Source organism: Astyanax mexicanus, chromosome 17 (genome assembly GCF_023375975.1).
Source record: "Astyanax mexicanus isolate ESR-SI-001 chromosome 17, AstMex3_surface, whole genome shotgun sequence".
Classification (NCBI taxonomy): domain Eukaryota; kingdom Metazoa; phylum Chordata; class Actinopteri; order Characiformes; family Acestrorhamphidae; genus Astyanax; species Astyanax mexicanus.
In genome coordinates, this window is record NC_064424.1 from 26901383 (window position 1) to 26928205 (window position 26823).

At 39.6% G+C, this 26823-nt stretch overlaps 1 protein-coding gene across 1 annotated transcript; it reads right to left on the reverse strand.

Moving 5' to 3' along the window:
- Positions 1-5088: 5088 nt before the first annotated feature.
- phyhd1 (phytanoyl-CoA dioxygenase domain containing 1) lies at positions 5089-23251 on the reverse strand. The gene is made up of 12 exons (XM_049466438.1): positions 22892-23251; positions 18315-18479; positions 16931-17089; positions 14841-14916; positions 14011-14058; positions 13788-13843; positions 12337-12399; positions 11320-11341; positions 9464-9592; positions 8901-9017; positions 7850-7976; positions 5089-6662 (listed from the first exon to the last, which is right to left on the reverse strand). The coding sequence occupies exons 2-12, from the start codon at positions 18345-18347 to the stop codon at positions 6617-6619; spliced, it is 876 nt and encodes a 291-aa protein (XP_049322395.1). The 5' UTR covers positions 18348-18479; positions 22892-23251; the 3' UTR covers positions 5089-6616.
- Positions 23252-26823: the final 3572 nt, after the last annotated feature.

Genomic DNA, 26823 nt, shown 5'->3' on the forward strand with positions numbered 1-26823 from the left:
GAGTAGAGTTTTCCGCACATCAGCTGAGGACAGGCACAGTACCTGGTCGTTTGGAGGAGGTGTAGTCTTCCTTGCTGTCGTGTAGTTCTGTGCTTCGAACCTTGCGTAGAAGGAGTTCAGTGCATCTGGAAGGGAGGCATCACTGTTACAAACAGGGGAGGGTGACTTGTAGTTGGTGATGGTCTGGATGCCCTGCCACATGCGCCGAGTGTCAGTAGTGTCCTGGAAGTGGGCGTGGATTTTCTTTGCGTAGGTGCGCTTTGCCTCTCTGATCCCCCAGGAGAGCTTGGCTCTAGCTGTTCGGAGGCCAGCCCTGTCCCCTGACTTAAAGGCCTTGTCTCGGGATCTCAGCAGCGCATGCACCTCTGCAGTCATCCATGGCTTCTGGTTGGGGCGGGATGTGATGGTTTTGGAGACAGTAACATCCTCAATGCACTTGCTGATGTAGCCAGTCACTGAGTCTGTGTACTCCTCCAGGTTGATGGAGTCATCAGAAGTAGCAGCTTCTCTGAACATGTCCCAGTCAGTGTGCTCAAAACAGTCCTGAAGAGCAGAGATGGCTCCTGGAGGCCAGGTTGTAACTTGCTTCTTCTCTGATTTGGCACGTCTGATGAGCTGTCTGTATGCTGGGATGAGCATGACAGAAATGTGATCAGAGTAGCCGTAGTGGGGGCGGGGCTCTGCTCTGTACGAACCGGGAATGTTAGTATACACACAATCGAGCAGGTTAGCTCCACGGGTTGGAAAATCCACATGTTGGTGAAAGCTGGGCAGCAGAGCCTTCAGATTACTGTGATTGAAATCACCAGCAACAATAAACAGTCCGTCGGGGTGTGAGTTCTGCAGTTTGGAGATAACAGTGTACAGTTCTTGCAGAGCGTTAGCATTAGCACCGTTAGCATTAGCACTGGGTGCTACATACACTGCTAAGCTCTCTGGGCAGGTAGAATGGCCTGGCTCTGACTACAGCAAACTCCACCAGCGGCGAGCAGTAGCTGGAGATCAGCGCAGCGTTGTTACACCATGCTGTGTTGATGTAAACACACACCCCACCTCCACGTACTTTGCCCGAGAGGCCGGCGTCGCGGTCCGCGCGGTAGCATAGCATGCCGCTCACCTCAGTCGCGGAGTCCGGGATGGAGTCCGTTAACCACGTCTCCGTGAAAACGAACACACAGCAGTCTCTGAACTCGCGCTGGGATGTCCGCTGGAGCCGGAGATAGTCAATCTTGTTCGGCAGGGAGCAAACGTTGGAGAGGAGGGATGGAACCGCTGGCCGGCTGGAGTTAGCCATTAGCTTAGCGCGGACTCCGGCTCTCTTACCGCGCTTTCGGCTCCTCGCGCAACGCTTGCGGAGAGACCTCCTCCGGCTAGCAGGCTCAGGAAATGCCGCGGATCTTAGCAGGCCTAGCGCGCGTAGCTCCGCTCGTAGACCGTCTGTAAGTACAGATTTTTGTTGATTTTGCAGGTCTAGCAGGGTCTATCGGTCGTAAGTTGTTCCCATAGTGAACTTTTGCATGATTGCGAGTTCAGATCGGATTATTTACACAGAAAAACAAACAAAAGCACCGTGTTTTGCTTCCGGAGTGGCCGCTGCGACTGCTCGCGCCGCCGACAGGATTCAGTAATTCATTTGAAAATGTGAAGCTCATATATTATATAGATATGTTACATACAGAGTGATCTATTTTAAGCATTTATTGATGATTTTGGCTTATAGCCAATGAAAAACCAAAAATCAGTGTATCAGAAAATTAGAATATTATATAAAACCAATTGATACTTTTGGCAGTGAGAGGGAAGCATGTGAAGTGCTGTAAGATTAAAATCAAGCAACTACACAGGGTCAACTACTTGCCACTATCTCTTAAACTTCTTAAACTCTGTCTGATGCTGGTGACAAAAACCTCCAAATGGTCCTCAACATAAGCTAGAATGGAAATCACAATCACAATAAACACCAATATTAACTGTAAAGTTTGATAAACTTTTATATTTTTATTTATGCATTTTCTCCTATATTCATACCTGTCAAGTCTCCCGTTTTGGCCGGGAAACTACCGTATTTTACTCCTCTTTCCCGCCGTCCCCCCGTATTAGTATTTTCCCGTAAATTTCCCGTATTATACTAAATAAAAAAAAATATAGGCCACAGGCGACAATGCACTGTGTGTCTCTTAACCAATCGTGTTGCCGGTTCAAGGAGAAAGTCCCGCCTTTCCGGAGAAACAGCCAATCAGCTTGCTGGTTTTGAGGAGCGCAGTGTAGTGTGGGGGGAAACCCCGCCCCTCCCCTCGCTGTGAGTTCAGGCAGCTAGTCGGAGCAGCTGTCGTTAAAAATCTGGATATACGGAGATTTTTCTAAAAGAAAGGTAACTAACCATGTAAACTGTGATGAGATTGTTTCTGATAGCTGGTTAAAAAGACTCTTCTCTGAATCAAAACATAAATTAAACCCACTGTGTGTTTAATAAAATCCAGCTTGTGACTCAGTTAGCTTAACTTTAGAATTAGCTAGATAGATATTCAGGGTTTGAGAAAAATCTACATACATATAATGCCCTGCCCTGATGTGCCTGATCAGCCAAAACCTATAATTTCCAAACTCTATTAGTTCAGGGCTAGTTTTAGGGTTTGTTAGAATTTGTTTAAATCTCAAGTATTGTGGTGTAATGTATTATTTAGAAGGGGTAGAAGAGATGGCTTAGCTGGAGAGAGAGAGAAAATGTGGAGAGGGCTGAAATTAACTGAACTGATCAGGAGTGGACTGAACGATAGAAAGAAGTATTAATGAAAGATTATTAATTGTGTAGGCCCCTTAGGACTATTATTTACTTATGGAATATATCTGATCCATGTCCTTTTTGTAAATTTGTGCACCCTTCAATTTCAATTTTAAATCTATTAAATAAAAAAAAAAAAAATATATATATATATATACACTGCTCAAAAAAATAAAGGGAACACTCAAATAACACAATATAACTCCAAGTAAATCAAACTTCTGTGAAATTAAACTGTCCACTTAGGAAGCAACACTGATTGACAATCAATTTCACCTGCTGTTGTGCAAATGGAATAGACAACAGGTGGAAATTATTGGCAATTAGCAAGACACACTCAATAAAGGAGTGGTTCTGCAGGCGGGTACCACAGACCACTTCTCAGAACCTATGCTGTCTGGCTGATGTTTTGGTCAGTTTTGAATGTTGGTGGTTCTTTCACACTCGTGGTAGCATGAGACGGACTCTACAACCCACACAAGTGGCTCAGGTAGTGCAGCTCATCCAGGATGGCACATCAATGCGAGCTGTGGCAAGAAGGTTTGCTGTGTCTGTCAGCGTAGTGTCTAGAGGCTGGAGGCGCTACCAGGGGACAGGCCAGTACACCAGGAGACGTGGAGGAGGCCGTAGGAGGGCAACAACCCAGCAGCAGGACCGCTACCTCCGCCTTTGTGCAAGAAGGAACAGGAGGAGCACTGCCAGAGCCCTGCAAAATGACCTCCAGCAGGCCACAAATGTGCATGTGTCTGCACAAACGGTTAGAAACCGACTCCATGAGGATGGTATGAGGGCCCGATGTCCACAGATGGGGGTTGTGCTCACAGCCCAACACCGTGCAGGACGCTTGGCATTTGCCAGAGAACACCAGGATTGGCAAATTCGCCACTGGCGCCTTGTGCTCTTCACAGATGAAAGCAGGTTCACACTGAGCACATGACAGACGTGACAGAGTCTGGAGACGCCGTGGAGAGCGGTCTGCTGCCTGCAACATCCTTCAGCATGACCGGTTTGGCAGTGGGTCAGTAATGGTGTGGGGTGGCATTTCTTTGGAGGGCCGCACAGTCCTCCATGTGCTCACCAGAGGTAGCCTGACTGCCATTAGGTACCGAGATGAGATCCTCAGACCCCTTGTGAGACCATATGCTGGTGCGGTTGGCCCTGGGTTCCTCCTAATGCAGGACAATGCTAGACCTCATGTGGCTGGAGTGTGTCAGCAGTTCCTGCAAGATGAAGGCATTGAAGCTATGGACTGGCCCGCCCGTTCCCCAGACCTGAATCCGATTGAGCACATCTGGGACATCATGTCTCGCTCCATCCACCAACGTCACGTTGCACCACAGACTGTCCAGGAGTTGGCGGATGCTTTAGTCCAGGTCTGGGAGGAGATCCCTCAGGAGACCATCCGCCACCTCATCAGGAGCATGCCCAGGCGTTGTAGGGAGGTCATACAGGCACGTGGAGGCCACACACAATACTGAGCCTCATTTTGACTTGTTTTAAGGACATTACATTAAAGTTGGATCAGCCTGTAGTGTGTTTTTTCACTTTAATTTTGTGTGTGGTTCCAAATCCAGGCCTCCATTGGTTAATAAATTTTATTTCCATTGATGATTTTTGTGTGATTTTGTTGTCAGCACATTCAACTTTGTACAGAACAAAGTATTCAATGAGAATATTTCATTCAGTCAGATCTAGGATGTGTTATTTGAGTGTTCCCTTTATTTTTTTGAGCAGTGTGTGTGTATATATATATATATATATATATATATATATATATATATATATATATATATATATATATATATATATATATATATATATATATATTACACATATTAATTTTTAGCCCTCGTTGGGCTGTTGGGGCGGCGGAAAAAATCCCTTATTTTTAAGTCCAAAACTTGACAGGTATGCCTATATTCCGTCCTAGAGTTTGGTCATAGGGGGTGTCCTAATGAGCAGGTTGGGTAATTGGCCTTGGTGAGAAAATCGGATAAAATAAAAAATATATTATTACACAAATAAATAAAATTGCAGAATCAAAAGTATAGTACAGTGAGTTTCAGTAAAACCCATAACTGCTGCAACTGGTTAGCCTATTAAAAAAATAGGGGAAAAAACAGCCATAAAAAATATAAAATGTAATTTTCCTGCCTCCAACACATCCAGAATTGGCTGTTCACTATATGATTAATAAATACACCCCAGTGGCAGGTGCCAGATCATAAAACACTTAATCTGACAAAGAAACAAACATAAAATAAAAATAGAATCGAAATGATCTAAGAAAACACTGAACAATGATAAATAGTAAAACCAGCTTTTAATAGGTAAAACTGCCTTTAATTGAAAAACACTGAATTTGACAAAAATATTATTTCATTGTCTTTATAAAACTGTGGAAGGCATGCAAAAATAGTCAAACATAAGTCTAGGATGACACAGCTCTTTTTGTGTTTATCTGGATTTATTGTTTACTGTGCAAAAGTCAGGAGAACCTTTTTTAATTTCCAATAAAACACCCCTTTGTGCAAGCTTTTCATTTATCAGATGTTTCTGAGATAAACAGATAGATGATAATTCATACGGTAAAGATTTAGGATAACAGATATTACCATAACCCCCCTCTGTAAGCGTTGGTAGACCACCTACACTGTCCCCCATCAAATGAACAGCACTTGAAGCCCTCATCTCTGAGAAAGAGAGAAAAAGATCAAGCTCCACTCTCCATCAGGTCTGAAAACATCCACACTGTGGGTCTGAAAAGAGGTGGAGTCTATCAATAAGCTTTTACTGAGAACAGAAAACAGACTCTTTGGGAGCCTGCTCTGACTTCTATAAAAGGACTTTGCAGGTGTGGGAAAAACACTCCCACCACCATGTTTTGAAGAGCCAAAAAACCCTAAACCATATTTTTTCCAATAATAGCTGATGTGTTCCTTTGAAATAATGAAACATACCAGCCCATTAAATTTTTTCATAAAACCTTTGCTAACCTTAAAAAAACGTTTTTATGGCTCCGATTGGTCAAGCGGACTAAGGCGCAGCCACCATTATCAGGAGTTCGCCGATTTGAATCCTATTCATGTAGCTTGCCATCGGCTACTGGAACACTGAGAGAGCACAGTTGGCCTTGCTCTCTCTGGGTGGGTAGATGGTGCTCTCTCCCCTCATCACTCCAAAAGGTGATGTCTGCAGCACAAGGCGTCTGTGAGCTGATGTGTCAGAACCGAGTCGCTGCGCTTTCCTCCGACCACGCTGTGACGCGATGCATAAGCAGCAGTTCAAAAAGAGGCGGTGGCTGACTTTACATGTATCGGCGGAAGCATGTGCTAGTCTTCACCCTCCTGGTGTTGGAGCATCATTAGTGATGGGGGAGTCCTAATAAGTGGGTGGGGTAATTGGCCTTGTAAATTGTGAGAAAATGGGATAAAAAATGGGATAGAAAAACAGTAGGTGAGGATATGCAGATCAATCAATAATACCGCTCCACTGGTGATGTCCAGCCATCTGCGTCTAACTGCTATCAGAGGCACACTGCTGCTGCTGTAATAAATGAATGATGATCTGATGTGCACATCTTCAACCAAATGACATTATATTGTACTACAAGGCTGTGAGTATTCTTACAGATGATCAGTTTCAGATGTTTGGATTGAGGTTTGGATGAATGAAGATATTCATGTTCCCCACATGACTGACTAATTATGGTTTTAATAAACTGTAAGTCACTGCAAGTGCGGTTGCAGCACTCTGATCAGTTTAACTGGTGTTAACTGGTGTCCGTCCAGTATTTGGTGAGATAAAGTGAAAAGCAGGAATGCGTTTAGGGTTTTAGGTGTAGAGTGAAGGGAATGGAAGCTCCTCTGTTGGCTGTAACCTGTGTGTGAGAAAGAGAGATACACTGTCAGAAAGACCATGTCCACCTACATGCCTAATTACTTCCAATACAGTTTTAATTGTAATCTTTTTAGGGGCATTAAAGACTGACTCAATACATTTCTCAAAAACTGAGCATTTTGCACTAGAAACACTCTGAAAGCCTTCATTTCTAGCTGTAATTTTGAAGCAAATGACAAATCTAGTTAAGATTTCCTTAACTTTATTAAAAATTTTGGAAAGCTGAGTTCAATTTCACTATCCACAATCAGAAATCACTTCAATAAAACCTGTCTGACAACATAAAGCTGCTAAAAGATCTCAAAAAGCAAAACAATATGAAGAAAATCAAAAACAGATGAGAAAACAAAGTCATTGATCAGTTATCAGTCCGGAAAAGTTCATTTCAAATTCAATACAAAGTCATTACTAAAGCTTTGGGACTCCAGCGGACCACAGTGAGAGGTATTAATCACAAATGGATAAAACATGGAAAACTGATGAACCTTCCCAGGAGTGACCAGCCTACTAAAATTACTCCAAAAGGGCATGGACAACTCATCAAGGAGGTCACAAAAGAACCCAGAACAAAATATAAAGAACTGCAGGTCTCAATTGCGTCAGTTAAGGTCAGTATTAATTAATAAATAGTAAGATAGAGACTGGTCAAAAATGGTATCCATAAGAGAGTTTCAAGGCAAAATACACTGCTGACTAAAAAGATCATAATGGCTCATCTCACATTTGCCAAAATACATCTTGCTGATTCCCAGAACTCTGGGTAAATATTATTTGGACTGACGTGACAAAAGTGGAATTTTTTTGGAAGACTGATTTCTGCATTAATTTTGAAAAATTAATGGAATTTGCTTTAAACAGAAAATCTTCTTGGCCTGCATTTACACTGACAGCCGAAAGAGTGACATGCAATCAATCTGTGATTGTAAGAGATGTGTAGCCACAATTTTGCAGGAAACAACAAATCTAGTTGAGATTTCCTCAACTTTATTTAAATTAATTATGGCACAGTGAAGCATCATTCTAAACTGATTGGCTGACCAAAGTCTTCAGATCAGATTCTGCCTGCCAGTATGAACGCAGGAAAAGCCTTTTGGAGCCTAGAAAAATGATATGGTTCTAAACTACACTGCCAGCTTACATTACCCAGCATGCTGTGCACTCTCTCACCAGTTATCAGGACTCCAGAGGGTGTTTTCAGACTCCATGATGTGGAATGTGTAAACATGGCGGGACGCATCAGAGGTGTTCTCAGCACTGCGGTGGACCACTTGGCCATGGATCAAAACTGCCCCACCTGCATAACAATAGATCATATATATCATATACAGTCAAGAGCTCAGCTCCTCCCCCAGTAATTTTATATACATACATATATTGTATACAGTTTCATCACATACAAAAATACATGAACACAAGATATTTCATGTTCATCAGACCTGCAACACATTCTAAAAATATAGAGCTAGTAATGGGAAAAAACTATGCCTTAAACATTCGTAGTAGAATTCACATGTTCTCCACAACAATTTTGTGATTCTGCTGTAACTGAAAATGATTTCAGTCACTCGCCAAACCAAGTTTGCTTGATTGCTAAATGCAGCTAATACAGATTTTTGCATACAAATTGTTATGTGGTGTGATTCATTATATGGCGTGACACCATTTCATTTGGTGTGACATTCAGAATAAAAAAAATAATAAGGATTTTGGTTATCATAAACCCTTCAATGTGACATACGAGGAATAGTGCCAGTAAAGGTTACAAGAATTTTGGTACTTTTATAACAAGGTATTCCCAAAATAATTTAAAGTATATTGAAAGAATTCAATTTAATGTCTTCCTTTGTGTGTAGATAATGAAAAATAATGCAAAAGGTAACATAATTGCATGTGAGCCATGCTAAACTTTTATACAGTAATGATAAAGAATCACGAAAAATTTACTTACATTATCACATTAGACCCATTTTACTTAATACACAATAATATTCATGTCACACCATATGACAATTTTAGTCACTAAGACGGTAAACTAGTGAGTAAATGTACAATTTAAGAAAAATCTACAAGACCATAAATTGATTTGGAAAGACAAGAGTTGGTAAAATATAACCCAGTGATTTCCATTAATTAATTTAGAGGGTTTTTTTTTGTTTTGTTTTTTTTCAGCCAAATATGTCAACCACCCATTAATATATATTTTTGGACTGAGACTTACCTTTCTTTACAGACGCTGGAATGAAAAGGTTGTCATCATAACTCTGCTCTCGTCCAATGAAATCAGTCAGTGGGAAAGTGCCTTTAGGAGTCCTCACCATCCTTCTGGTGATTCCAGCTGACAAACAAGAAATACACTTTTTTATATATATATGTATATATATATATAATTTTCTATTGTTCAAAAAATTTCCTCATTTTCTCTCCGAATTTGCTCAGTCAATTACCCAACCCATTCATTAGAACTACCCCGACTCACTTCTGATACATCAGCTCACAGACGCCCTGTGCAGTGGACATCACCCTTTAGTGAGCCAATTTTGCTCCCTCTGAGCACCAGCAGCTGATGGGAAAGCTGCATTAGTGGGAGCTCGAACCTGTGACCTCCCGCTTACAGTGGCAGCACTTTAGATCGCTGGACCACTCGGCGCCGAAATACATATTTTTACACTCATCCGCAGTGTGACCAAACTTTTTTAGATACATCTTTAGAACTTTAGAACATTCTTCTTAAAAAGGTGACAATAATGCCAGTGTTATGAGTGTGTGTGTGTGTATACCCACTCTTATGAGAGCCTGGTATGAACCACAGGCAGCCATTGTCGAGAGTTGCGTCCTCCAGAGCAATCCACACACCCATCACCCGGCCCAGAGGCTCCGTGTACAGAAACGTAGCATCCTGATGAGGAGTCACTAGCAAGGTCAAATTAATCACATGATCAGTCAAGTATATAAACCTAAATCATGAAGAATTGGGAAAGTATAAAAAGTTAAAATTCAGAAATACAGTGTTTCTTACATTTATTTATTTCTGATTGCAGACAGTACAAACTGTTTAATGTTTTTTCTGGGCAACTTAATTGAATTGATTAATACATTCCTGCATTTCAGGCTGACAAAACATTCCAAATTTAAGGCCAGTATTGAGGTAAATAACATGTCAATAAGTGGCACAAAATCATTGTCCACTAAAGTCTGAGACTCTGAGAAACAAAGGTGGACAGAGGACCTTCAGTTATTCAACAGATGTGTGAGAAAATCTTTTAAATATTTAAAAATATTTTTTTTTTGGTGGATTTGCACATTTGTTAAATATCATTACACCATTTAAGGAACAAGGAGAAATTTCACTGTGCAAAAGACAAGTCGACATTTTCTAGATGTGTTCATTCATTTTTCAACAAGACAATGCAAAACCCCATGCTGCACACAATACAAAGGATGGATGTAGACGAAGAGGATTTAGATACTGGACTGACATACCTGCAATCTCAAATAGAGGTCATGACTTTAAATAAAAAAATGTGACAACAAACCCTTACTGTTGTACACCTTAAGACGTGTTTATATTCCCTGCCCGAGCCTGACCCAATGCCCACCACTTTCCTCGGAAAATGGTCTGTGACTTAGGCATCTGTGTTTAATTCTATTTGTAATTTATATTAAGCTATAACACACTTGACTTGCAGTGCATAGCCTTATTGCTGTTTTTTGTGTGTTTTGGACGAAGGCTATATGCCAAATATTAAAAAGTGTAATTTGTTCAGAAAGTGTTTATATCCTTAAACCTTGTTAATTATTTTAGAGGAAAGTTATTGTAAATTAAGTTATTGCTGTCGGTCTATTTCGGTTTAATTATTGTGCAGTGCATAGCCTTATTGCTATTTTTTGTGTTCTTGCACTTACTTTATAAGCTTAAGATAAAAAAAGAAAATAGAAAAAAGAAAATATTTCTTAAACCATGTTTAATTATATTAGATTAGAGGAAAGTCATCCAATACATCATTCTTGCAGTCTAATTTATCAATGTTAAGGCCTGTGGATCATTGTTTGCAATGTTCGTGTTTTAATCTTTCAGAGATCTGTTATTGATAATTTTTTTTTCTTAAATAATAGGTATATGCTTTTTCAGTGTAGCAATGTTATTTAACAGCATTCTGAACAGATTCTGCTTATTCTAACAGCTTGAAAAAATGTTTTTAAACTCAGTTTTAACGCTCTACTTACTAAAAAAAATGTGGGGTTTAATTCAGGCTCGGGGTCATAATGACAGTTTATGGTGCAGGTCGGGTCGGGCTCGGGCAGAACGTGCATGGGCTTAGGCAGGGTCAAAGATCTAGTTTACAGGAAGATTGGGACAAAATAAAAATTTAAACACTTCATAGCTGGGTATCCTCTGTACCAATATCTTTTAATTGTTGTGAGAAGGAATGCCAACATTATAAAGTGGTAAATGCTTTATCGTCCCAAATCCTTTGGAACCCTGGGTTCATACTGTCAGCACTCAAATATAAATGCAAATACAAAAGAAACAGATGGATTTTAGGGCCCGATTTTAGAACTATTGTGCTAAACTCTACAGTACTCTCTAACTCTGAAAGTAAAACTTGGGAAAAGGAATTCTTACTGTGTTCTCTTACCTTCTCCACCAATGCCTGGTTGCTGGAAACATAAAAAAGCCACAAATTAAATTATTATTAGCATACATTTCCACATTAGTTATAGTGAGAAATCAAATGAACATTATTAATCTTGTTAATTTCAGACTGATTTCCAATTTAGTCATGTTTGATATCTGACATGTTAGATAGGAGATGCTAACAAACACTATATATAGATTTAACCAATCCAGTATTTGTAAATAAATGCTGTTTGAAAATCTACTGATTAGCTACAAATACATATCTTGTTGTAAACTGGGCCACTTCAGGCGGAGTGATTTCACACACTGTGATGAGGTTAAAACTGTTCTGGTTACTATTCGGAGCGGTACAGAAACAAGATGACTAGAACAAGATGGTTCCAAGATATCTTCTTACCTCAGGCCATCAGGCTGCTGAACAACCAGCAGCAGTTTATCAGACCACAGCTAACCAAACTCTTCTCATCTGTCTCACTACAAAGATATCACATCTTGACTTCACCCCTTACAAACTCATTCTGCATCCTATACTTTACTTAAATTACGCCCACTAGACCCCCAAACTCACATACACACACCTTTCATACACTGGACTCTATTTGGATTTCAATTTTGTGTATATGCCACATACTTCGATGCTGTGTGTATCACCAGATATTGTGGAAAAAACTCTAATATGTTGCCAAAGTCTGTAAATAAAGGGTGAATCATGGAACAAACTTGTATCGTGATTAATTTTCATTGAACAATTAATGTTTCAAATGAACCTTTCCAGAAGAATCATGTGCGTTACCATGTTAACGTTGACAGCACCAGTATTTATAGACTAAAGTAAATCACACTGTGTCCAAAACACATCCATTAATCAAGCTAATGAAGATCTGGAGGAGCTCTGAGAGACAGGTTGGGAGATAAATGTTTTATTTTTTGATAGCAATATTAGCTAAGCATCTTTAATTACATACAATACCAAACATGTTTTGGCTGATCAGTTTTGACTGAATCAATTCTGTACCTTAAAAATGTACATGCTCTGCAGAACAACAGGACTTGTCAGACCCAGGTTCTTCATCAAGCCCTGCAGAGAAAACAACACACATAAACTACATCATCTACTCTCTTCAGCATACAACATACAATAAGGGACATAATTAATAGTACTTACAATGGTAATAAGAAACTGTTAAATGGTTATGTAATGTCTTAATTATTCACTGACACTAGTTAAAGTTTTTTTTTCATTCATTTTAAAATGTCTAGTTGTGGTCTCTAGTATCAATGAATGCCATGTGAGCCATTTTTTGTGAAAAAAAAAAGTGCTCCGGCATTTCTGTATAATTCTGCTTTATTTCTCTGTAGTGCAGGGCGGTATGCATATCATGGTCTTTTTTAAGATTCTGACGATTTCACGGTATATCACAGTATTTATAATTTTTTTTCATTATTATTTTTTGCATGACTGTGCTTTTATATAGGTTTGTGAGTTACTGTACTGTTAGGAGTACATTTAATATAAAACATCAAGGCTTTTATTACTATTGGGTTTACTTTGTCCCACAAAATTACAAAATATATAAAGAAATAAGACTTCGTTAGCAGAAAAACAGCTGAACAATGTAAACAGTGGGCCTTAAAGAGAGATACACCAACAACTTTAACACGGCTTAACACAAAATATAAAAATATTTTAAATAGCTCGATAAACACTATAAATGGACATAAAATGGGTTTAAGTATTCAAAGAGATATTTCTTAAAAGATCTATTGCACAAGTAAGACGCAAGTTTAATATAAATTTACTATTTGTTATTATTGAAGCTTTTAGAGGCATTACAGTATTATAATCAGCCACAATTTCCTTTTTTCTCCAGTCAAAAAATAAATGTAAATCATCCTTTAAGCTACAGTAATAATATATTTAAAAGGGCTGCTGTATTTTACTGTATTTTTAACAGATGCAGGAGGTGTTCTGATTTCTCTGCAGGATGGAGCTAGACCAGTGTTTAACTCTCTTCTTTGACGGTGCTGTTCTGTACGGCGCTCCGCAGCGCCCTCTAGCGGTATGGTGGTATGAGAGAAACACATACCGGTTCAAGTTTCTCCTCCGCTATACCAAATTAACCGCTATACCACCCAGCACTATTTCACTGAATTACTGGTTTATGGATACAATTTATCCCCCAGAGTAAGTTTTACAGCTCTAAAACTCAAAGGACAAAGTGTTTTCAGAGACACAGTCTTAGTTTATGATATAGCACTGAGTGCGAGGTAAAGTTAACCATTAAACTTTACTTAACATCAGAATCTCAGCGTCGCTTGGCCACAGGGTGAGCAGCATCGCTCGGCCGCTGGATACATAATGTGTTAAAAATGAAACATATGGCTTTAAAGTGTTAAAAGTGCACTGAGTGTGTGTGTGTAGAAACTTCTGTTGTGGTGGATGAAAGTGGAAGGGGTATATCATACCTGGATTTTGGGAGAGTGAGTAATGTTCTTAAACAGAGGCTCATGAGCATGAAGAGCTATGGAGAGATGGGTTTACAGATGAAGAACATTATGCTACTTTATTAGGATATAGTTCCAAAGAAATGCAGAATTATTATTTTTATTTTTTTAACATGGTACAGATGAATGAAGGTAAGTGGGGAGTGTAATAAATCCAGTTTAATATACAGAAAAGAACACCCACCGTGACCAATTTTGTTAAGCGATCGCTCTTTTGGGACAGTGAACTCCCCTGAGAACAGAGACAACCACATGGTTAGAACCAGAACTCAAGGCTTTATGGATTTGTGTGGAATAGCTGTGGGACACATTCAATCCACAAGAACAGCCCTCGCTGTCCAGAACTGCCTCACTCTGAATGGGTATGACCAGCTGAGTCTGTTCACTCGGCAGACATGTTTGCAATGCAGCCAGGCTGTTATTTCCAGTCAAATAACACCAGCCTTCCATTTGTCTAAATGACAAAAGGCCAAAATACAAAAAAAGTAAAGGTCAGCTTACTGTTTTAGAAACATATTTTACATCACTAATGAATTCTGATAAATTTGCATTAACTATTTGTAGCATTTAACTCAACTATGCACAAAAAATGTAATTTTATGGCTTCTTATGGCTGCTGCGCTTGCACAGATCTCCACATCGAGGGGTGGTTTTCCCACAAGCAGACTAACACTCCTCTGCTCTTGGCACAACCAGCAAGCTGATTTGCTCTTATGTTAAAAGGCATATTAAAAGTAATTAGACACAAAAATTATTTCTGTCCCATGATTTTTGTCCCATAGATTTGTGGAATTTATTTGTTTGGAGCTCAAGCACTGAACGCGATTGTGATATCTGCCAGAGTCGCTTGTCTATTGTTTGTCTCACAGAAAATTCTACCCTGACCTCACTTTCAAGATAACACCTCACAACTTATAAAGGTTTGGGCATGCCCACACTGTCCAATAAGGTAACATTTCATCAGATCAATGTACATACTTCTATCACATAAAAACAAAAAGCCAAGACACAAACCCTTTTCGTCAAAGACTCCTTTCTCAAAGAAGAAGCGAATCTTGTCCCCACTGGTGATGAAGTAGTCCGCGTTTCCCTGGAAAAAGACACAAAGGTCACATGACCTTAAGATAATGCTAGGCAGGTAGATACACTATATGTTTAAAAAGTATCTGGACACTGCAACTTTCTTTTTTTTTAACAATGAAAAGACAAGACAAGTGAAGACAACCATATACACCATACTTGTGCTGAGCACAGATGGAACTTGGCCTCTGCCTCTCTTAAGAGACACTAAACAGACACCTAAACCATATTTACTTTGTCGCACAAAATTACACTATATATGAAGAAATCAGACTTTATTATCAGAAAAATAGCTAAACAATGTAAACAATAGTCCTTAAAAATAGATACACTGACAAATATAACAAATATAAATAATAAATAGTTCCATAAACACTATAAACAAACCTAAAATACTCAATGTTTAAGTATTCAAAGAGATATTTCTCTAAAGTTCTATTGCACAAGTTAGATACAAATTTAATAAAAATGTTCTATATGTTATTCCTGAAGCCATTATAGACACAACTTTGTCATCAATGGCCCGGTGCTCTAATGGCTGAGCCACCACTGCCTACCACTGAGTGTATATCATTAGAAATTGTTCTAGGATATTTTTAGTTTTAATTTGTAAAAATTGCCATACAATTTCTCTCATTATCTTTATAGAGTAGGATATGACCTTCTATTCCAAAGGAAACCTCTGTCTGATCTTCTTCTGCATTTTAACATTGAAGGCCCTAACTCTTCTCCTGGAGATCTAGCAGCCTTCAGAGTTCAGTCAGTGGGAGTGTCTGAATATCACAACCAGATGTTCTAGATCAGGGCTGAAGCTTAACAAACAGCAGATCTTCAGCAACACCCGTGGAGTTCTCAACAACTGATAAGTGCAGAAACCCCCTTTAACAAAGTAAAGAAGGCCTTCATGAGGCTGTGCTGATTAAAAAGTTTTCCGTTTAATAACCATTTTTTTAAACGTGTTCTCTACTACTGGTCAGCTGAGAAGATCTCTACCCAGAAATTAAACAAAGTCTAGTGCTGGACTTCACAGCAATGTGAACTAAAGTAAAATATAACCCTTACTTTACCAACCCCTATAGATTTATCCACTGTCTAATTTACCAGTCTTATCTTCAGGGTCCATCAGGTAATTGAGAATATGAATGTAGGAACTGATATGGTATGAAACCCCCCCTACTGTGAAATTCCTGATTTTCCTGCTGCACAGAGAACCACAGACCCAGCCAGCACAATCACACACACACACACACACACACACACACACACACACCTGTCTAAACAAAGTCCTATGCGAATATCCCACACTGCATTCTATAGAACTACTTTCCCCTATTCCCTCTACTGCCTGAGGGAGAATACAAATTCCTACAGCAGACCCCACCTGGGGCCTTAGGGGGGCTTACCTGCATCTTTCCATCCAGATAAAGCATTTCAAACAAACAAAAGAACATTCCCAAAGTTAAAATCTTCAGATTTAATCCAGCAAATGTTCTATAAATTATAAGCATAAAATATTTTGTTGTAATTTGTAATTTTGTTTTGTTAATATGTTAATCTGTTATATTTTAATTTCTGCCTGGTATGAAATCATTACCTTCATATCTCAAATTAACTGACTTACTTGATTGCCTTGCACACTGCATTTAAAACATATGTTTTAAAGTCATGTATCGGAATAAATTCTAAAAATGTCATGTATATTGAGAATAGTGTGCATTTTCCTTTTGTATAAAACAGCAAATCCATTTATAAAAAAGTTTTTGACTTTACACAGGAGACTGCATGTCCTGCAATGTGTCTACTGCAACAGCAATGATGAAATGATATATAGTGCAGCTCTAACTTCACATATGAAGACATAAATGCCTAGATATTATTGGCATTATTCTGTAAGGGAATTCTTAAAATGCTTACTTTCTTTACTGAATAAAAAGACATACTTCAATATTGCAGGTCAAACTGTCAAAAAGTTCAGTGCAATTCTTCATTTAATATTAGTGATTAAGATCAGTCAGTGTTGTTACCTGGGTCTTGAGCTGCTCGTCGTGGTCTGTGGAGAACTGAGTGCGGCAGTGTGAGGGGACGTCCATCCGCTCCACGATCTCACTCATCCTCTGCCGCAGCTCATCACACTGCTCCGGGCTGAACAGCCCCTCCAGCACCAGGTACCCATCCTCCTGGTACTGCCAGGTTAAACACAGGTACACCACATTGTAATTACCCAATTTGTAACACAAACATCTCTCTATAACTTGGGAATATTTACCAAAAAAGAAATATCAACTTTTGGGCTGCTCAAGTGAAATTTACAGATTTCGGAGTCAGATGCTAGACAAGTTTTTATTTGTGTAATGTACACTGCCTGACCGAAAAAACGGTCACACTCTCTAATATTTCAGTGGACCGCCTTCAGCTTTGATTGTTGCATGCCTTCCCTGTGTCATTGTTTTAATCGGCTTCTGCAATGTCACAAGTTTATTTCAATCCAGTGTTGCATTAATTAGAGTCTGACCAACCACTGCACAAAGTCTTCTCCAGCACATCCCAAAGATTCTCAATGAGGTTGAGGTCTGGACTCTGTGGTGAACAATCCATGCGTGAAAATGATGATCTCATGATAACTGAATCACTCTTTCACAATTCCAGCCCCATGAATCCTGGCATTGTCATCTTGGAATATGCCCGTGTCATCAGGGAAGAAAAAATCCATTGATAGAATAACCTGGTCTATATTGAGGTAGTCAGCCGACCTCATTCTTTCAGCACATACTGTTGCTACCTGGCCAGGTGACAAGCGGTGTATATTGCAACTATTTACTGTATTACTTAGTAGTCATAGTCAAGCACCCAAAACAAGTAAAGCTGTATTTACTGGTTAAACAGCTGGTATTAGCACACTTCTGATGTCCTGTGAGCTGCTGCAGTGCCATAAACCAGCCAATCAAAGCATAGCTCATTTTATTTTTCCATCAACTAAAAAAAAATTGCATGATGTAAAATAACAATTATTTGTACCTTTTATGTCTCACTGGGTAAACGTAAAAGCCATGTTATATTGCATTTGGAGGATTTTATGCAATTTATACATTGAACAATATCAACTATAACAACATTAAAATTGAATAAATACATTAAATGGCAGCTTTAAGGAATTTCTTGCTATTATAAAAATACAAAAAAATAAAGAAAATCAGTCTCTGGGAGTCTACTGAGAAATCCTCTGGAATGTAGAATTTATGAGGGCTGATCAACGTAAGTTATGCAATCTGCTGTCAGCAAGATATGAGGCCAGACTATAGGAGAGGCTCAGAGAAACCAAACAAACCGGATTCTTTTCAGAACCGAATTAGAAGGAAATAATGACAATTTTGCAGTGAGATTATGTTCAATAATGTAGCTCTAACTCACCTTTTTAACGTCCTGCTCTGATAACACGTCCATACTCCAGCTCTCAGTTCTCCAGCAGAACAGAATGAGGAGCGTCCTTTAGATCCCACCCGCTCTCAGGTCTGAAGCGGTCCTGCACTGTGATTGGCTGCCAGTAAACCGCCTCCTGACATGGGTTTGGTTTTACTGAGTAAAAAATAATCAGTACAGGAGAATGTTTCAAGTTTTAAATAAATGTAATATTTTTTAAAACCAATTATTTAGTCCAAAATTATTTATTTTAAAATTCCAAAAATTAAAATTCACAAACATATAATTTAGGAAATAAAAGTACACGTTTTTTCCAGGAATACAGATAAAAAAAGATGAACAAACATAGTACGCATGTATTACAGGCGCATAGGAGACAAAAAAAAACACAGCAAAAGGGAACAAAAGGGAACAAAAATAATACAGGGGAAAAAGAGAAGATTAAGAGATGCACCATTTTTTTTATTTAAGCCAAAAACAACAACAAAGAAACTAACCAAACACCAAAATATAGTTTTTATTATTTGTTTTATTAATTATGTTAAATCTATATTAATTGTTCCATCTCTAATACACTGAAACATGCATTAAATTTTACATGACATTTTCTTTTGATTTAAAATTGAATGGAAATTTTGGTTATATACATATTGTTTGTATTAAACTTGACTTACATTAAATATGTATATCTTGTTTGCATTTTATTATTATAGCTTTTACTGTAGAATGGCAAAGTTAAATAAAGGAAAATCTTCAACCTTAAAGAATGTAATGCAACAACAAAAAATATCATAGTTATTGGGCGTTCTTTGCTATCAGAGCTTACTTTACTGTTCTAGTTAGTCAGGAATATATTTCAGCAGTACTCACATCTAAGAACTAGTCACAGACTTTAAGCTGTTCATACACTACACGACTTTAAAAAGACTGAAAAGATTTGACAGACTGTCAATATTTGCCTGAGCAAAGTCTCAAGACTTAGAATAATATTAAACACGGAGAGATTTTATCTAAACGCAGGACAAGAAAAAGACATCCCGACACTGGAAATCTGTCTGAGACAGTAAAATCGCTTGAAAAACGTTTGGTGTACGATCAGCATAAAACAGCCTGAAACAAGAGTACTAAAGCACTTAAAAAAAATACCCACAGAGCATTCATTCATACTAGAGACCACCTCAAAATTATTAAAAAACTAAATTAAACGTATCATTGTGTATAAAATATTCTGGGGTTTCACTTATACAGCTGAACAACAAATATTTTTTTATTTCTTTATTTAGTTTTTCTATTTCAGAAGTACATAAATAAAAAGAGAAAAACAACAGAAAAAGAGCAAAATATAGCACAGAAGATGAACTACAAGCCCAGAATGGAGGCAGCATATAACCAGCCAATCACGGTGCAGGAGAATAAACTAATAACCAATCCCAGAGGAGAACTGAGATAGGCCGAACTGCCAGCCAATCTCAGCGTATATGGGCGGGACTTGTTCCAATACGGGTGTAACATGAAGGACCAGCTCTAGAAGCGTCACGTGATCCAATAGGTCCAACTGAATGCACTGTAACCCTGGAGACAGTAATTGGATTTTGGACACAAACCACGTGACCTGTAAACCTGTTGAACTGAAGAGCTGCTTACTGACTGACCAGAGCAGAAACATCTCATCTCATCCACACAGTCAATATTAGATCAGCGTGCAGCAGCCTGGGTCCACAGATCAGCTGTGTAGAGTGAATGTACAGTATAAAACACACACTGAGGTCAGTGTGTGTGTTCTATACTGTACATTCATTGTGTTCAGCTGATCTGTAGAAGAGCTGCTGAGGGGGTGTGTTGGACCCAGACCACCGTAGCTAACAGATTCAAAGTCCAAATCCATCAAAATAGTTAATACACAATATATTTGTATTTGGAGCTCAGACAGATTAACCACTGGGGTTTTGTTCACCTCTCTTATGCTCTATTCCATTGATTATTTAGTTTAGTTTGCTGGCAATAAAGATCTAGGACGAGTTCTGGTTGTTCCAAACTTATAGGGGCCACTTGTTTGTAGCTTACTCCAGATCTGTGCCTTCATACAATCCTGTCTCAGAGATCTACAGGCTCTGAGATCTACCAGTCAGCTGTAAGACCTTATACAGCTCTGGAAAAAAAATAAGAGACCACTTAAAAATTATGGGTTTATTTGATTTTACCAAATTGAAAACATCTGGAATATAATCAAGAGAAAGATGGATCATCTCAAGCCATCAAACCAAGCTGAACTATTTGAATCTTTGCACCAGGAGTAGCATAAATATATCCAAAAGCAGTGTGTAAGACTGGTGGAGGAGAACATGCCAGGCTTGAAAACTGCGAATAAAAAACAGGGTTATTCCACCAAATATTGATTTCTGAACTCATTATTTCTGCATTATTTGAGGTCTGAAAGCTCAGACATTTCTCATTTTTTTGTTAAATAATGCCCTAAATGACAATATTTGTATCTGTCTGTAGAATAAAACAACACTGTTCATTTTACTCAGACACCTACAATAGCAAAATTAAAAAAGCTGATTCAGAAACTGAAGAGGCCTCTTTTTTCCAGAGCTGTTTATACAAAGTAGTATGTCTTTCCAAATTATGTTCAGTAAACTGAATTTACCATAGGTGGACTTCAATCAAGGTGTAGAACTATGTCAAAGATGATTAAGAGAAATGAGCGGTGCCTATGGTATTGAGTTCAGAATGATGGGGAAAACATAAAAGCCCAAACCAATGAAAGGGTCTGAAGACTTTCCAAATCCATTGTTTAATACACACTAAAACAAACTATATGTTTGTGGATATCTCATTTACTTTCAGTTTCTTCAAGCTGCACCCATTGATAAAACCAATGTGCAGATGTAACTTACACAAAGCTTACACACTCCCTGTCTGCAAATACTGCCAACAGAAGCAAATTGGCGGTACGGAGCAAATACCCATGAACCTGTTGACACCATGCGAAACGCCATCGGCTACTGGGCTAGAGGGGTTTAAAGACCCCCAGCATTGAGCATTGGAACTGTGTTTTTCTGGAATGATGGTGCTCTATCCAATACTTTCAGTATTTGAAGTTGATGATCCAGCATCCTGACCTCATTGACACGCTTTAATTTGCTAAGTACGATCAAATACTCACAGCAATGCTTTAAATCTAGTTGGACAATCTCATTGGACAATGGAGACTGTTAGGGGAGTGGTGGCTTAGCAGTTAGAGCAATGGGCCATCAACGTCAAGGTTGTGGGTTCCATACCCGGGTTTGGTGGAGTGCCACTATTGGGCCCTTAAGCAAACCCTTAATCCTTACTGCCAAGACAATGTCTGCGCACTGCTCTGGGTATGTGTTCTCACAAAATCTCTGTCTTCTGAGTATACTCACTAGTGTGCATGTGTGTGTTCACTGCACGGATGGGTTAAAGGTGAAGTGTGCTGTATATATGGTGGTCTTTTCTACTTCAACAAAATCAGGATAAGCCCTTTTTAATATCTTTGATTTTAGAAGAAACAACAGTGAATGAGCAGGTGTCCCAATAGATTTGTCCATATACTATTTTAGTGTAAGCCCCCCAAACCACTAGGCCCAAATAATAACACCCTCTAATAATTCCCAAAGCAATTAAACAAACAACACTACTGCCTAAGGGTAGTAGATAGTACCAACTGACTCGGTCCCCACTCAGGTTTGGATAAATAGTGGTGGATTACCCAAGGTGAAATAAGAGAGAGATGATGACGTTTCACAATGTGTCTTTATTAGAAAATCTAAAATAAAAAAAAAACAACCACTCGTTTGCTCACATGAATTAACCCAAAATCCACAATTGGCAGTGTTAATAAAGGAATTAATTGCCTGGTAGCGTGAACGTGGGAAAACTAGTAGTATAATACCCCAAAAGAAAATAAACGAGAGTTCACAAGAGTTTAAGGGCTCAATTATAACCAAATACTTGAAAAAAATAATAAATAAAATAGATAACACAACAAACTCAAAATCAAACAAATTCAAAATTTACTTAAAGAAAACACACTCCACCCCAAAAGAGAACCCTCACGACTTGTACCTCAGCTTAGTTAACACGAGATTATAATAATACCACCTCCCACCAGGCCCCACACTGTCCAATTGGTTCAATTGAATGTGATGCAAATTTAATTTAAAACAGAATTGGCACTCAAGTCAATTAACGTTTCATACCTTTAAAACCCAATCTTTAATATATATATATATATATATATATATATATATATATATATATATATATATATATATATATATATATATATATATATATTACTATTAAAAGTTTCAAGGGAAAGGAATAATAATAAAAAATAATTAATTTTCACTGGCCAGGGATACTCCTATATTCTAAACATTCTATATATCTGCCTTGGAAGGGCTCCACTTCCCTTGTTACTGCTGTCCACTACTGGATGTTACTGCTTTAAAACAAAAAAAAAACACAACCAAATAAGCATGCTATATGATTTAATTTTACCTGCAGCTCACAAAATAATAAACAGAAACATCAGATACCTGTATCTGGACTTCCACAATGCACACTGGCTCACCGGCATTCACAGGGCTGCAGTTCACTACAACATAGGCTCTTATTCCACACTGTAAAACAAGTGCATACTTTTAAAACTAGCCACAAAGGCATACTAGCTTAACTTCTCACAAAACAGGTTAAAACAATTATTAAATACCTGTATCTGGACTCCCACAATGTGTACCGGATTCACTGGTGCACAGCGGCTGACTTCTCCAGCCCTACCACACTCCAAACCAACCGAATGAAGTACCAAAAACGCTGCTCTGAAGTTTCAGCCCTCAGTGCTACCTGCACATATCCCTGGCAGTGAGCCAAAAAAAAGATCGCTGGGCAAGATCCCACGAGCCTTTTAAAAAATGGCGGCTACACACTTCTAACCAAACGAGAGTTAAACAAAGTCTCACGAGACTTAAACCAAAGCCTGCAAGCCTTGAGACATTTGCAGTGCACTACCTCCCTCTACTGGAGAGCCTCAAGAGTACACTACCAGCTTCACTCACCATAACCCCATTACAGGTTACATTAGTAAACTGGATTGTACTAATTGTCTGTTAAGTTGAACTGACTGTAGGCCTGCTAAATTGTGATCCTCATGACTGCAGGTCTGTGCATCTTCCATAAATAACCTGCACTAGGACTGGGCAATATATATAGAGATTTAAAAAATATCGATATTTTTCATATGCGATTTAAGGTGAGACAATATTGTTTATATTGATATAGACTACGCTGCGTTACAGTGAGCCCCCTGAGTTCTCCCGCTGTCTCTTAGCCTCCCCTAGCCCCGCCTCCCTCCCTCACTAAACACACTAACTCTTCCCTAGCCCCGCCTCCCTCCCTCACTAAACACACTTACTCTCCCCTAGCCCCGCCTCCCTCCCTCACTAAACACACTTACTCTCCCCTAGCCCCGCCTGCCTCCCTCACTAAACACACTAACTCTTCCCTAGCCCCGCCTCCCTCCCTCACTAAACACACTAACTCTTCCCTAGCCCCGCCTCCCTCCCTAACTAAACACACTTACTCTCCCCTAGCCCCGCCTGCCTCCCTCACTAAACACACAAACTCATCACTAGCCCCGCCTCCCTCCCTCACTAAACACACTAACTCTTCCCTAGCCCCGCCTCCCTCCCTCACTAAACACACTTACTCTCCCCTAGCCCCGCCTGCCTCCCTCACTAAACACACAAACTCATCACTAGCCCCGCCTCACTCCCTCACTAAACACACTTACTCTCCCCTAGCCCCGCCTCCCTTCCTCACGAAACCTCTCACCCCCCCGCAGTCAGCATCAGAGCGGAGAGAGAGAGAGAGAGAGAGCAGCGACTGAGAAACCGCACGTTACAGCTCATTTCCAGAGGGTTTGGATTCAGTGAGTCATATGAGCAGCAGAATAAGGTATTTTGTAGAGCGGGGGTCAGTAATAGGCGGACCTGGTCCACTATTGAGAACTACTTCATTTCGACAGGGTTTTATTTAAACTTGACGGAGGTTTTGCAGACCAATCGCCCTTCGTTGTAAATAACGTGTTGCGCGCACAGAGGAGAGATACGGAGATTATTCAGATGCTGTTTTCTATAAAACACACACAGTGACTGCAGAACCCGACTTTTCAGCGAAACAGCAGCTGAGTTCTGAGTTCTTAGCGCAGCAGCGTAAAGCATCACCCCTGAACTAAACACTGATAGTTAGGGCAGACACACCCACTCTAACCTGAACTGACCAATCAGCTCCTTCACATGGGTACGAGAATAGACCTGACACCGTTTCAGCCCAGATTTACAGAAAACTCAAGTACTTCTGATGCTCTTTTTCCAAAAGCACAATGTAAAATTTTAACTGTTCCTTGTTTTTAGGCTACTTTAAGTGGAAAAACAGATTTAATATATATATATATATATATATATATATATATATATATATATATATATATATATATATATATATATATATATATATATATATATATACACTGCTCAAAAAATAAAGGGAACACTCAAATAACACATCCTAGATCTGAATGTATGAAATATTCTCATTGAATACTTTGTTCTGTACAAAGTTGAATGTGCTGACAACAAAATCACACAAAAATCATCAATGGAAATCAAATGTATTAACCAATGGAGGCCTGGATTTGGAGCCACACACAAAATTAAAGTGAAAAAACACACTACAGGCTGATCCAACTTTAATGTAATGTCCTTAAAACAAGTCAAAATGAGGCTCAGTATTGTGTGTGGCCTACACGTGCCTGTATGACCTCCCTACAACGCCTGGGCATGCTCCTGATGAGGTGGCGGATGGTCTCCTGAGGGATCTCCTCCCAGACCTGGACTAAAGCATCCGCCAACTTCTGGACAGTCTGTGGTGCAACGTGACGTTGGTGGATGGAGCGAGACATGATGTCCCAGATGTGCTCAATCGGATTCAGGTCTGGGGAACGGGCGGGCCAGTCCATAGCTTCAATGCCTTCATCTTGCAGGAACTGCTGACACACTCCAGCCACATGAGGTCTAGCATTGTCCTGCATTAGGAGGAACCCAGGGCCAACCGCACCAGCATATGGTCTCACAAGGGGTCTGAGGATCTCATCTCGGTACCTAATGGCAGTCAGGCTACCTCTGGTGAGCACATGGAGGGCTGTGCGGCCCTCCAAAGAAATGCCACCCCGCACCATTACTGACCCACTGCCAAACCGGTCATGCTGAAGGATGTTGCAGGCAGCAGACCGCTCTCCACGGCGTCTCCAGACTCTGTCACGTCTGTCATGTGCTCAGTGTGAACCTGCTTTCATCTGTGAAGAGCACAAGGCGCCAGTGGCGAATTTGCCAATCCTGGTGTTCTCTGGCAAATGCCAAGCGTCCTGCACGGTGTTGGGCTGTGAGCACAACCCCCATCTGTGGACGTCGGGCCCTCATACCATCCTCATGGAGTCGGTTTCTAACCGTTTGTGCAGACACATGCACATTTGTGGCCTGCTGGAGGTCATTTTGCAGGGCTCTGGCAGTGCTCCTCCTGTTCCTTCTTGCACAAAGGCGGAGGTAGCGGTCCTGCTGCTGGGTTGTTGCCCTCCTACGGCCTCCTCCACGTCTCCTGGTGTACTGGCCTGTCCCCTGGTAGCGCCTCCAGCCTCTGGACACTACGCTGACAGACACAGCAAACCTTCTTGCCACAGCTCGCATTGATGTGCCATCCTGGATGAGCTGCACTACCTGAGCCACTTGTGTGGGTTGTAGAGTCCGTCTCATGCTACCACGAGTGTGAAAGCACCACCAACATTCAAAACTGACCAAAACATCAGCCAGACAGCATAGGTTCTGAGAAGTGGTCTGTGGTCCCCACCTGCAGAACCACTCCTTTATTGAGTGTGTCTTGCTAATTGCCAATAACTTCCACCTGTTGTCTATTCCATTTGCACAACAGCAGGTGAAATTGATTGTCAATCAGTGTTGCTTCCTAAGTGGACAGTTTAATTTCACAGAAGTTTGATTTACTTGGAGTTATATTGTGTTATTTGAGTGTTCCCTTTATTTTTTTGAGCAGTGTATATATATATATATATATATATATATATATATATATATATATATATAATTAGTATAATTTGAAATGATTATATAAAATGATGCTAGAACTGCTAGGCTACTCTAATATACAGGATACGGCACTGAATTATAAAAGTACCAATATAAATTTTAGAACATGTAGCTTTGTCCCAAAAGTATCTTTTTGAAATTACCTTATGGGATGAAAAAATATCGAGACATATATCGTATATCGCAATTCAGAAAAAAAAATCGAGATATAGTTTTTGATCCATATCGCCCACCCCTAACCTGCACTATTATTGTATATATTGAATGACTTTAATTGTCTTGTCAAGTTGTTGCAATTCTACTGGAGTAATGCA

What these genes read in the sequence shown, in the direction of transcription:
- phyhd1 (XM_049466438.1), bottom strand. Translation starts at nt 18,347, where the DNA reads ATGGACGTGTTATCAGAGCAGGACGTTAAAAAG. An exon ending in CAGAGCAGGACGTTAAAAAG is followed by an intron (nt 17,090 to 18,314) that starts GTGAGTTAGAGC and finishes TTAACCTGGCAG; the next exon opens with TACCAGGAGGATGGGTACCT. An exon ending in ACCAGGCATTGGTGGAGAAG is followed by an intron (nt 9,593 to 11,319) that starts GTAAGAGAACAC and finishes TGACCTTGCTAG; the next exon opens with TGACTCCTCATCAGGATGCT.